Genomic DNA, 13,731 nt, shown 5'->3' on the forward strand with positions numbered 1-13,731 from the left:
AATAACCCATCCAAAGGCACAAAGTTACAAAGTCACGAATGCAGACTGCAGTAAGGTCAAAGTGCTTACACACACACACACACACACACACACACACACACACACCACACACAAAGTGCTGCTGGGAAAACATTTCAATATTGATGAGTAATCTAATGTAACTCAAGTTACTAAAGGGAGAAAGTACATTTAAAGTGTACTGTTTGGTTTCAATGTAACAAAACTACATTCAATTCAATTGTAATAGACATCTATTTTTAGCTAAGTATACGGGATTTCTCAACATGAATTTTATTAATAGATCTAGATTTGCCAATAAATTTAGCTTATAATGCAGAAAAAATTTTTTTAACAGTATTTTCCTTTTGTTCTGTTTCTGCATTAATTTCATACTTGACATGTCTAAAATGACAGAAAAGGTGTTTGCTCTGAATTCTCACTGAAAAAAATGTGTGAATCACTATGAAGATATAAATTCTCTTGTGGCAGGCACAGCACTAATAAATACATCATTTTATGAGACCATGCCTGCTTTACACTCAGGCTAGTGTGGAAGAACACCGAACTTATGAGCCAGAAATAGGGTCAGTCTATGATACAATGCTGCTAAATTTTCATTATTCAACTTTTAGTACTGAAATAACATACAAAGCTGAATTTCTAAAATGTTACATAATAAGCAGCAATAAAGGTAATTGATTATTCAATAAACAGCCCTTTCCTTATCTCACTGTGCATGAAACTCCAGCCTGGACACCTGTTTTAAGATCTGGGTACAATATGATTCATACCAATTATATTCCAAGGCACTGAAGACGTCCCTTGTTTCAGTTGAATGACCAATACTTCTCTACTACTAAGACATTTCTATTTCCTTTGACTTTAATCAAATACTGTTTTTTTTAGGTTCTCTGAGTTCATGCAATGCTCATGTTCTGAGACACATTAGTTTCACATAGTCCACATATTCTAGCTACATTACGCTCTACAAGTGGCAGCAGGGGCAGTTTTTCTAATACTTTCTCTTTTTCTCCACTTTAAGTAGACATATATAATTATGCTGCAACAAGACTGAATTTTTGTGTTGCTTACAGATGGTAAATTCATCATTTGCGCATCAGAAAATCTAGAGGGTTCTGTCCATGACACTAGAGTCTAAACCCTAAATTATTTCAATAAACATTTTTCTAGTCTAAAATATACCAAAATTCAGAATGACAAAACTATTTTTTTTTGAGGGGGAGGGGGTTTGAGACGACATCTCACCATGTAGTTCAGATTGGCCTTGAACACACGGTGGAACCCAGGCTGGCCTCAAACTTGTGGCAATCCTCCTGCCTAAGCCTCTCAAGTGCTGGGATTATAGGAGTGCTCCACTATGCCTGGCCAATTTAATCTTTATGAAGCTTCTCCATTATTTTTACTTAATAAATCAAGACACTCATTGTTGGATAAGGGAAAGAGAAGTCTACAGTCCTCATCTCCACTTTAACTCTAACCTGACTTTCATACTTCAATGAACAATTCAACACTTCACTTTTCAGCTGTCTCCTTATAAACCTTTAAAAGTTGGTAAATTCTTAAAATAGTCTTCAATGCAAATAGATAATATACTTTTAGCTTCTCTCATGTATTACTGCTCTGTTTCCTAACATTTATCCTATTTTAACTATGTATTTTTTTCATAACTATATTTATTAATGTATGGAACACAATCCATAAACGAGTACAGACCATGCCCGTTTAATTCTCCACTGAATACCTATAGTTTATCAGGTCAGGGACAGGCAATATTCTCAATAAATACTGTTTAAGAAATAAACTGACATCTTGTACCACATATGAGAATGGCTCTATCAGTCCTTAGAGGTTATAAATTAATATAAACTAGAATTACTGCTTTAAAGCTCTAATCTTGTTATATTTTGGGGGGGGTGTTATCAGGGATTGAACTCGGGTCCTTGTGCTTGCGAGGCAGGTGGCGAAACCACTGAGCTAAATCCCAAGCCTTAATTTTGTAAATTCTCAAGCACTACTCTAAGAGTAAGTATAAGCAATACTTTTTCTCTGAACAAGTGAAACTAAAAGCTTTATTAAACTAGGAATTTTTAAAGATTTCAGTAGGAAAGTAAAATCTGGTTGTCTATGAAAATGAACACCTACCTGAAGATGTCACTCCCATTTGAGGGATGAGTTGCTCTTCCCTGCAGTTTTCACGCCCAGGAACTAATCTCTGGAATCTGGATGGATGAGGGTTACCATCAACATCAACCAAGAAGGGGGGAGGCATGAGATGAGGTGCCTGCTGGGTCTGTTCATCTAATACAAAATTGTTGGCATCACGGATAAGAGGCCGATAATCACTATGAAAGAACATCTGATCTGCTATCTGTAAAAACAATGACCAATAGAAAAATGACAAACTAAAACTTGTTATAAAAACCAGTAACATTTTTAATAGAAAACAAATATTTTAATGAAAATTATGGTATTAAGCAACAATTTCAAAAGTACTCGACCTACAGATATAGCTCAGTGATACACAATACTTGCTTGCTTAGCATCTGTGAAATCTTACATTCAATCTTTAAGACCATAAAACAAAAACAAAAAACTCTGTGCTTTCTGCTTCCAATTTTCTCAAGAACAAAGGAAAGATTTTACACACAAAATAAATTATTCCATTTTAGGTAAAATGGTAAAAACAAAATCTAGTCACAAATCAAAGGAATTTTTACTTTCACTGAGCTACCATACATCATCTTTAAACCTCACGCATTTACTAAGCATACTTTATGTAATTTTTATTGAGGATTAAACTCAGTGTCTCATGCAAATTAATAATTTACTATTACTGAACTACAACACTAGTCCCATAGCTTATATAACATAAAACCATGACAAATTTTCAAGAACTCAAATTTAAATTCCTTTAAGGGTCTAAATTACTCTTCTGAAATATACAGATTTTTAAATAATAACTGTTTCTAGTTACTGAGAAGTTAGGATTTAACAGCTATTTTCACCATACTTTTCTAATATACAATTCTTGAATCTCTGATTTTAAAAATGTCGATTCTCACCCACTCCTTAGAAATGTAACTCTGAAACACCCATTAACTTTCAAAATAGTAATAATAATGATATGATGTGTATTTATCATACTCTACCTTGTCATATTTACTACTGGACCCAAAGCCAAAAATTAAAAGATGTCCATGAGAGTCTGTGCATGCAAAATGCTGGCCATCAGGAGAGCATTTGCAGTCAAATACTGCACCATGTCCTTGGCCTTCAATCTGAAATATATTTAACCAATAATCAGAATATTGCCATTAAAATATTAAGAACTGGTTACTACTGTTACTAGAATTTTATGACAAAACATTAGGTATCACAAGCATAGTACAATAAAATTTTCAAATATTCAAGAAAAGTGTCACATTAACAGCCTTGAAAAACAAAGAACTCTTTTATTTGTCCACAGACCAGACACAATTCAAGAAATAAAAGAACAGCCATCTCCCCCACCCACAGAATTCAGCTTCACATTTTAAACCCAGATTTAAAATGTAATTGAGCCACACAGTCCATCTATTTTTATTCATTCCTGTCCTTTCGGCAAAGGCTGACAACATGAAACAACTGTAGCAAATTTTTTTTTTATTTTGTTTTGTTTTGTTTTGTTTTGTTTTTGGTACCAGGGATCAAACTCGGGACCTTGCACTTTCGAGGCAGGTGGCAGCGCCACTGAGCTAAATCCCCGGCCCCTACTGTAGCAATTTTTTGGTAACTCTTGGAAGTAGTAGCCAGAGATCACTGCTTATAAGACACTTTTTTTGAGGGGGTAATAAATTCCCTACTGGTCTGACTCATCTTTTAAATGGTGAATTTCAAAGGTTAAAGAAAAGGTTTTTTTTACCTGATAATTGCTTTCTGTTTTCCAGTTCCATTAATCCAGAACGAATGGGTTTCTCCCTGCAACCTGTCAATCAAACAGAGGTGGCCAATCACCACTCTGAATTTTTTGCTCTCAGTGCTTCTTCACACTATGTTCCAGTAGAAAACTTCTTTAGCAGTGTTCTGAAAGAGGTAAAAATTCTACCCTATCTAAAGCACATCTAGGGACTGAATTTCAGAAACAATTAAAATAGGGAGTAGACTCCCTAACAAATAACAGCTAAGGATGATTTTCAACAAATGCGACTGGATTTCTGGATTAGCAGAATCGGAACACACACACATTATCAGGTAAGAAATACCTCCTTTCTGTTCCGGTATCCACTGATCTAGAACAAACTGAGTTCTTTAATAATATTCCAGGAAATGCTTTGAAAGAGAAGTGGTGATTTTCTTTCTATAGAATTAATCTGGCATAAGGATGAAGGCACAGTTACAAAAGTTAATTAAATTCAGAAGAACAGTTTCTCAAGGAAGACTGATTGAAAGAGAAAAATATCACTGTACAAGAAAGGAATCTGCCTAAGAAGTTAATATTGCAAACAAGATTGCCTCAAAAAGATAACTAACTTTTCTTTTGGCTAATCGTAAGAGAAGAAATGTACATAACAGTACTAATGCTACTCTGGATGGAGATAATGGATCATCATTTTCATCACAATGTCAATCATGTTAAAGGAAACTACTAAACTTCTCTAGTGTCTAATGTGTACAAAAATGTGTGTACCCCACATGCAAGAAAATGGATAAGTGAAATAATTATTTTTTGGTTGGAGGATGATGTACTATAGCACAGGAAGATAAATGATTCTGAGAACAATTCAAAATCAAGAAACAACTATTTTCTCAGATTAATGTTAAGGGCCTTAGTAGCCATACAGCTTAGCACAGGACAAAAATGAGAGAAAAACTAAAAGCAGAAATGTCAGGATTCAAGTTTTTAATTCTCAATGTATTATAGATTAAAAACTTGCAGGAACTGTTATAAATAACCACACAAACAAAGGTCACCTCTCAATAAAAGTTTTACAACAAAAAATCAAAATCAGAGTTGGAACTATCCTAGCCATGTGTTGTTAAATGATTATCTGTTTAAAAAGAAAAGGCAAAAAAGCAACTACTTTATAAATCTAAGACTAATAAATATTTTCAGAATTGTATTGCAAGTCTAGGTTTACAATTTTAAGAAAACACTGGTATAGAGAGATGTGAAAGCAGTAAAACTCAGTACTATCAAGAAAATCTAATAGACGTTCTTGTGCATGGGATCCCCTTCCTATGATGTGTAAACAACCTTCCTTCTATTTTTCTTAGGAAGTGATGGTGGTGGTGGAGCTAATTAATTCTATACTAAATGGTATCTATAAATGTATCACGTTTACAGGTAAAAGATCTCTAGAATACTCTGGGAAAGCTGGGGTTTATAAAGTTCCCCCAAAAGCAAAGAAAAATAGCAACCGTATTTATAATCACTGTGTATGTTCTATAGAATATATTCCATATAGGACTAATTTTCTTAGTGTAAGGAATCTGTTAACTCCAGTGACTTTTATACAATGAAAATTAAATTACATTTCAGTCATATTAAAAAGTACATTAATGAATTAATCAACGTTCACTGATGAAGGCATTAAAAAGACATCCTTTACTCAAACTAATCAGAAAAGGTACCTATAATCTTATTAATTGAAAATCCAAGTTTACCTTCCTTAATGGCTCTCTGCAAATAGTGTTCCTATCTAAAAAAGGCAGAATAGACTTTTCAAACAGTTGATGCAAAGTACAAAAATATTTTACTTTCTCCTCTATGCAACTAAAAATATATTTTTAGGATATGTTATGATTAAACAAAACTAAGCAGAAATGAATGTTCAACATCTTCCTCTGAAAATTATTTCGTCTTTTAAAGTCAGAGTCAAAGTATTTAAAAGTCACAATTCTCAAAGGAAAAATTTAATAATAAAGGCACTATTTAAATGTATGTGTGTAACTAAAAACACAATGCTGAACTTCAAAAATCAAAGAAAATACCTTTTCTCTCCACATGAAAAGTATATGGGCCTATCATAAAATTAAATGTTCTACCTAACAAGAGTATGAGTGAAGAAAAAATTTAGTATTGTATATAGTTTACACTAGCACTCACTACATGCTATATTGAAATAATTACAGAAGAAATTAGTAATAATAAATTTTCAAAGCAATAAGTTTTATCTAAAGTATTTCTCAAATAAAATCAATCATGCTTATTACACATTATTTGGGAAATATGTAAGTAAAGATCAATAACAAACTTAATTTACGTTAAATGCCATTAAGGAACAGTTGAGATAATTCATGACATATTATCAAGTATGTTTTGTTTTGTTTTTGAATCAGGAAATGAGCGATCACATTTTAAATAATAATGATTCCCTTACTGGAAAATTCTCATATTGACTAAAGAGGTCTGGAAATATTAATAAGAAATAAGGATTCTGGAGAATATATACTGAACTTTAAAAAGTTAAATACAAAATTTGAGTTAAGAGCTTTGGTGATGACAGAATTATTATACTTAAGAAAGAATACACAACTTAATTTTTGTGAAGCAGAAAGATGAATAAGAGACACAGAATGACGTCCAAGAACAAAAAAAATCTCTTCACCAGTAATGGGGAAATTATCTAATCTCTCTGTAGAATGATGGGGGATGATGAAATGATCTTTAGAGTCCTACCCAGTTCTAAATTCCTACTATGTGATGTTCGGGAAAGCTGGTTGGAAGAAGGGGATGACTGGAAATTAAGTTTATTAAAAGCACTAAAATGCAGATTAAAATTACAGGATTTAATTTATTTCAATCGTGAGACATACACTCATCTACTATATGTGTGCATGTGTGGATATAGAAGTCGAATATAAAAAGCTGTACTTCTGGCGGACCTCAACTTAAAGGAGGAAGATTAAAAACTTGCAATATTATGTATTAAGCAGAATCAGCTTACAGCATTACTTATAACTTTTTCTTTTACCAATTAAAAAGTAGTTTTCCCCACACCTACTGAATTTCATATCTAAAATACTATTACTAGCAACTGAACTATTGAACTCTCAGCTTCTGGACTATCTTATAGAGTAATTTATAACCAACACAGTATTCATTATTTAAGCCTACAAAATTATTTGAGGGCACTGATGATCGATCTCAATTTATGTTTTCCATCTTATCCAGTATTTCCAAAATATATTTTAAATGAATTTTCTAAATAATGAGCATTTACTATTTACTTTGCTTATACTGTTCCTCTTACAAAAATTCATTCTAACTCAATACCTATATACATTGAGACATAATTCTTCCACTCAGCAAGGTTTTGACTATTCACTCTGAACTGATCTTTAGATCCTTAAGGAAGTAGCAATTGTCTATAGCAATTATCCTTACTTCGCATGCTACCACTTCAATTTATCAGTATTAATCTTTTCCCAACTCAACTATAAATTGGCTTAAAAATCAGCTACTGTTCTCTTTGTGGTGCTGACATTTTGTGCTTCACACAAAATAAGTACTCAAACACTTGCTAATCAAAATGTTTTCACCTGCATACTCCCATTCTATAAAATTTTTACATACTTTCTCTTCTATCAAATCTCAAACACTCTTGCATAACAGGTGAGAGTATATCAAAGAATTACTACATAAAATTATTTCATCAAATAAAATACAGTATGAGAAGCTAGAGAGATTAGCAAAAAATCTTAATATGTTTTTGGTACCAAGATAGAGACTAAAAAGAGAAAATCTAAAAAACTCCAGAGAATAGAAACAAAATATAATAATTAAGCTTTATGATTAGAAGATTGAAGAAAGCGAAAAATGGAGAGGAAGCATTCAGAGTCTTTTAAATAGAGAATATGTAGACATAAGACATATATCTCATTAGGTGATGGATGGAAGAAAAGAAGATAGGTAGGCTGGTTCACAGGAGATAACATAGTATGAGCTATTATCTACTTTGAACTTTCTTCCTTTCTTAGATACATGCAGCTACAGCTGTCTAAAAACTAAAGTATAGGTCACACTGAGAACATGTTGATGTCAAAAGAAATAAATGCAAGTGCAAAAATTCTGAGTGGTAGATTGGCAGCCTCTGCTCACTTGGAACGTTGCAAGGAGAAATATTTTATTCTGGATTAGTGGACACTGGAACATTTTTTTAAAAATCTCAAGTAAAAGAAACATTAAGAGAACAATTACAAAAATGAAGAAAACTTTAATTAAATAAAAACTGTTACTTGGAATTTACCCATGAAACAAAAGTAAAGCAAAAACAATTTAGTAAAACCACTTTCTAACAAAAGATATATTGTAGTCTTCAATTAAAATCAGAACCAGACAGGCAATGGACTATAGCTTTGAATAACATGACAGAAACAGAAAGACGTGAAGAGAGAACTAAATACAGTTAGAACTACAAAGAGAGAGCAAGAGCTCCAGACATGAGAAAAGCTAATAACATGGGGTCTATAAATCCTTCTCTAAACATTTTTATTTACTAATATTCAAAGTCTCAGAAATATGAAAATCTCCCAACTCTTCAAATTAAAATCCACTTAAATTTTTATGAAATCTTAGATATACTATACTGTGCCAGTAAATGAATGGGGGAAAAAAGGCCAAGAAACAACTTTGTTTTTGGAACATTTAAGGTTTTGGTAAACTTCTAAACCTGCTTACCTCTTTCAGAGAACAGGAATAATACAAGGCCACTGATTTTGGTCCAGATTTAACTCACAATTTCAAGTTAATTATTGGAGTGACTTATCTGCCTTTTAGCATTAATTGGAGTTTAGAGCCATTTTAAGCAATTCTCATTAAAATCACTACATTTCCCTTAACACCAATTACTTGGGAGGCTAAGGCAAGTGGATCACAAGCCCAGCCCAAGAAAATCTGAGACCTTGTCCTGAAAGGAAAAAAAGAAAAGAAAAAAGAGAGCTGGGACCATAGATTATTTGTAGAGCTCTTGCCTACATATGCCAAGTCCCTGGGTCCAACCCCCAGTACTGCAAAATAAAAACAAAGCTATACTGATGTTTACTCTTTACTGATGCCACACAAAAACATGGGCTTGCTAAATCATACACAAATTGTCTGGCATTATTCTTTGTTTTGTTTTGGTACCAGGGATTGAACTTGGGTCCTTGAGCTTGCAAGGCAGGCCACCGAACCACTGAGCTAAATAAATCCCCAGCCCGGTATTATTCTTAATATACACTGTGCACTCCAATGAAACACTCAAGCATATGTTACTACTATTTCCCAAACTACTCAGTTATATAATAAAGACTATTCAGATGAAATATAAATGTGAAATTGATACTGCTTTTAAAAGAATGTAGATAAAGAAAAAGCCTTAGAATTCAGGGGATTTTTTTGGGGGGAGTAAGTCTTAATATCTTCATTTTCTCTACAATATTTTCTTTAGCTTCTTTCCCTGGTTCATTAAAAAGGGAAGAACGGAGGGAGCAGAAAGGATTTTTCAATAAATGCTTTTAATTTTATGATTACTTTTACTTTTAAAGATGAGACAACAAGAAGGGGCAACAGGTACTGTCTATTAAATTTTATGCTGTTAGCAAACTTTTAAACATCATTTCAGCTGTCATATACTTACACATCTAATAAGTGAAAAAACCAAAACTGTATCCTACTGCTTTTACCATTCAGATACACTATTAACAACAAGGAAAGCTAGCTCTAAGAACTTTAAATGATGACTACCAGTGAAACATTAAAATCTTAACATCTTATGATACAACCATTTAAAAATTCAACCTTTCACATCAAAGTCTTTTTAATGATATAAAATTTACTATTTCTAAAATTTCAAAGTTTTATTTCTCCAAAAGATAAATGTATAAAATGTAGATCAACCCAGCACACTGAATTGTTAACAAAATCCCACTTTTTGCAGATATTATAAATTTCAAATAGAAAATTCAATTATTTTTGGTTTTTTGAGACAGGGTCTCACTATGTAGTTGAGACTGACCTGGAACTCACTATGTAGCCCAGGCTGGTCTCAAACTCACAGCGATCCTCCTGCCTCAGCCTCGCCAAGTGTTGGGATTACAGGCGTGAGCCACCATGCCCAGCAAAATTCAATTATTTAAAAAACAAGAAACATTTAAGTAATACTGCATTCTCAAAATGTATTCAATTAAAAATTCTTATGTTTTCATTCAAGTTACAGTACATTTTACAATATTTTCTGGCTGTAAGCCTAATGGTAAATTACTCATTTTATAAGCTTCACATTTAAATACCCCATGAAATATTAATCTTAGTTATACTTCTGTAAACTTTTGCCATTTCTAGTCTAAAACTGGATGCTCTGCAGGAATTATTCTCAAATTCTCCAACGCAGTACAGAATGACTAGAACCTTCTCATAATGCTCAAAACATACTTATTAAATTGAATTTGTGATCACAGTACATCTTAACATCAAAGACTTAATTTGGATTCAAAGTTTTATACTATTTTAATAATTCAAAAAGGTATTGATTACCTACATAAATCCAAATAACTATAGCAAAAATCTCAACCTTCATGCTAATAATAGACAAGGATAACACACATTTTTAATCCTCCCTCAAATTATTCTTCTTTATTAATAGCAAGGCTGATTTATAGTCCATCTGCTCAGATAAAACAAGCAATAAAGTGAACTAAATAAAGAGTAAACAGCAAAAAGAAGTACGACACTTAGATAACAAATTTAGAAAGAGGAAAAAAAATCACTAAGTAAAGGATTAAGACTTCAATAGGTCCACTCAGGTTAATATTATAAAAATCCTTCCCCCCTTGGATTTATCACTAACTAGGTATTAACTGGAGGTTAGCTATGCAATGATACATTAAAAAAAAAAGAAAAGATAAAAAGTGAAGCATAGCTTGATTTACCTCTAAAAATAAATTAGCAACACATAGAAACAGGGATTAAACTCCAAGTGCCCATATCATAGCTGTGTGATCTAGGTAAACCTGGGTAAAGCACTTAATCTTGATAATGTATATTTATCCACATATAAAACCAGGTTTAACAAAATCTACTTACACAACAATTTCATGAGATTCAAATGAGTAATATATGTAAAAGTATTTTGGAAATCATTAAACATCATTCAAAAACCTAAATACTTTTATTTTAATGAAACAAAAGGTAGCTCATTTTCTGCTTTTCAAATGTAGGATATATTCTTTTTATAGTTCATGTTTTGCTTTTCTTACAATTTGAAGAGCCAATGGATACTATCCAATTCCACTTATTGCAAAAATTTATTTCTAATGCCTTTTGTTTTCCTTTTATCCATGGAAACAAAAGGAAAATTTCCTTATCTACAGCTCTAAATTTGTAATGATCTAAGAAGCAAATCACTTAAATCTCAGGGAGGTAAAGCTTTTATACTTTGAAAAGGGGAGACTATTAATTAGCTGACCAACTTATACAAAAAAGAAAAATTCACCTTCATAATTGAAAGGTGGAAAGCAGTACTTTAATTATGACAAAATTTTCCCTTTACCGGCACAATAATACCCCCTTTGAAAATATAAAAATCAACTAAATGAAGCCCCTAAATACATGGATAGCCTATAACTCTGTTCCCTTTACACTTTAAAGACAAGCTGAGAAATAAATACCTAATTTCCTTAACAGATATAACACAAAGAAACAAAGCAAAGACAAAGATGGGAGAAAAAAATTCTTTACCAATGTATTTACAGATCTGCTTAAAAACCGAAAACCCAACCAAAAGCTCCTTTACATAATTACAAAGGAAATCCATCCAACAATTGTGCTCAAAATTTTTAGAAAATGAGAATTTTATAATCCTTATTTCCTACCACACGTATACCAAGACATAGCCACAACAGCCAAAGCTAATTCCTTCACTTTTATCTTCTGCCTTATTATGCAGAAGTTACTTTATTGTGATTATCAACCAAATATAGCATCATTTTCACATATATTTTTCAGTCCATTTCACAAACTGCTTTCTGTGAACTAATGTGTACTGCAACATAATTCTGACTACAAATTATTAATTGCACTGTTTTATAACAGTTTCTATGATTTTTAAAAATAAACATTAAAACAGTGGAAATACATTTCCTTTCTTTATTGAAATATGTCCCTAATATATAGGAACAAAATTTTAAAGTGACAAAATAAACTGCAGTATTTAAGAAATGTGACACTGCTTTGAAAGGTATGAAATTAACCTGTTACAATTCAAGTATCAGCAATTCTGAAAGCTGTGTAAGAAACAAAACGTGGTGTGAAAATGGTGTGAGTCTATGTAAAGGTTTAATAAACTACACTTGATCAAAGGCAAAAAGTGCCTGATCCTTTGATCTTAATTTTAAAACCAATATATTTCAACCAAATTCTACTGCTCTAAGGAGACTATTAATGAAATATGACAATATATTTGTTATTTATTCAAACAATTTTCTAAATATTTTTTCTTCACTATACTACATACTTAGGAATTTCTGGTCAAAGCTTCACTGCTAAAATGAATAAACTAAGCCAGTTATAACAATATACAGGCACTACACTATGCACATTTGTTTTTTAAGTTTAGTATGTTAAAAGTGTGGAAAAAATACAATTCTTTACTGGTAGAAATTTATGGTCTCTGAACCAATTTTTAAGTGGATTTCCTTTGTTGTATGCAGAACACCTTTTCCAAAAGTCCCAAACACTTCAACAGGTATGAAACAAAGAGACTGATAATTACCATATTGAAGTAAGATCGAATTTTAACTCCTCTTGCTAGATCCCACACTATCACATTTCCATCATGACCAGCAGAGAAGAGAACTCTAGGATCAAATGGGTGTGGCTCAAGAACAAATACTTCATCTTCATGACCCTAAAACATATTAGAAGTGTCACAAATTTGAAAATATTTCTAAAAGAATGGGAAAAAAAAGCTTCATGAAATAACATATCCACTCTTCTAGAAACTGAATTTTATGGTTTAAATTAGCAAAATTTTTTGGATTTATCCATGTACAAAAAGCAAAGAAACAGCTAAGAGCAATGTTTACGGCTTTGTTATCATTTTGTTAAACACGAGAATACGATGGATGTACCTCTACATACCAAAATAAGCAAGTATCTATACTGTGTTTCCAACACAAACCTGTTTAACTGCATTTTCAAATTGATCCCAATCACCTACAAAACTGTGTCACCATAGCAAGCAAAAGTTTTTAAGTAACACAGAAAGTCTACTCCTCAAAGAAAATACACTGTGTAGTCAGCTTCAGTCAGACAAAAAATAAAGGCAATAACAACATTGTTTTTACTTACCATCAGGACATGAATAAGTTGACCAGTGTAAGAATTCCAAACTTTCAGAGTCATGTTATTTACTGCAGTTATAACTGTAGTGTCATGTCGATCCCAAGCTACCATCGTTACTTTCATTTTTGTGATTTTATCTTCTACTCCTTGAAGATTTTGTCTAAAAGGGAGGTGTTTGTTTACAATGACTTAATTAAAAAACTATCATGTATCAATATTAAGTCAACAATAAATGATGGCAAAAGTCACTGTACTGAGTCAGAAAACCCAGAATTTCCAGGATTCTAACATCATAAGCCACTAAGAGTATAAATTGGAATAAACAGCCCTGCAATAAATCTATCTCAATCCAATCTAGAACCTCTGTGCCATGCTGCTGACTCTTCAACTTTTATTGTTGCTCACAT

The 13,731-nt window shown here is 32.2% G+C and overlaps 1 protein-coding gene across 1 annotated transcript in view; it reads right to left on the reverse strand.

Annotated features, from left to right (window-relative positions):
• Phip (pleckstrin homology domain interacting protein) overlaps positions 1 to 13,731 on the reverse strand; it is a 92,002-nt gene that overhangs the window by 37,764 nt on the left and 40,507 nt on the right. The window contains exons 11-14 of the mRNA XM_010617835.3: positions 13,331 to 13,484; positions 12,753 to 12,887; positions 3,171 to 3,299; positions 2,164 to 2,389 (exon numbers count right to left, since the gene is read on the reverse strand). Coding sequence (XP_010616137.1) covers positions 2,164 to 2,389; positions 3,171 to 3,299; positions 12,753 to 12,887; positions 13,331 to 13,484 — 644 coding nt within the window. The remainder of the gene's footprint in view (positions 1 to 2,163; positions 2,390 to 3,170; positions 3,300 to 12,752; positions 12,888 to 13,330; positions 13,485 to 13,731) is intronic.

This window comes from Fukomys damarensis, unplaced genomic scaffold (assembly GCF_012274545.1).
Source record: "Fukomys damarensis isolate Sample0158 unplaced genomic scaffold, DMR_v1.0_HiC HiC_scaffold_27, whole genome shotgun sequence".
Lineage (NCBI taxonomy): Eukaryota > Metazoa > Chordata > Mammalia > Rodentia > Bathyergidae > Fukomys > Fukomys damarensis.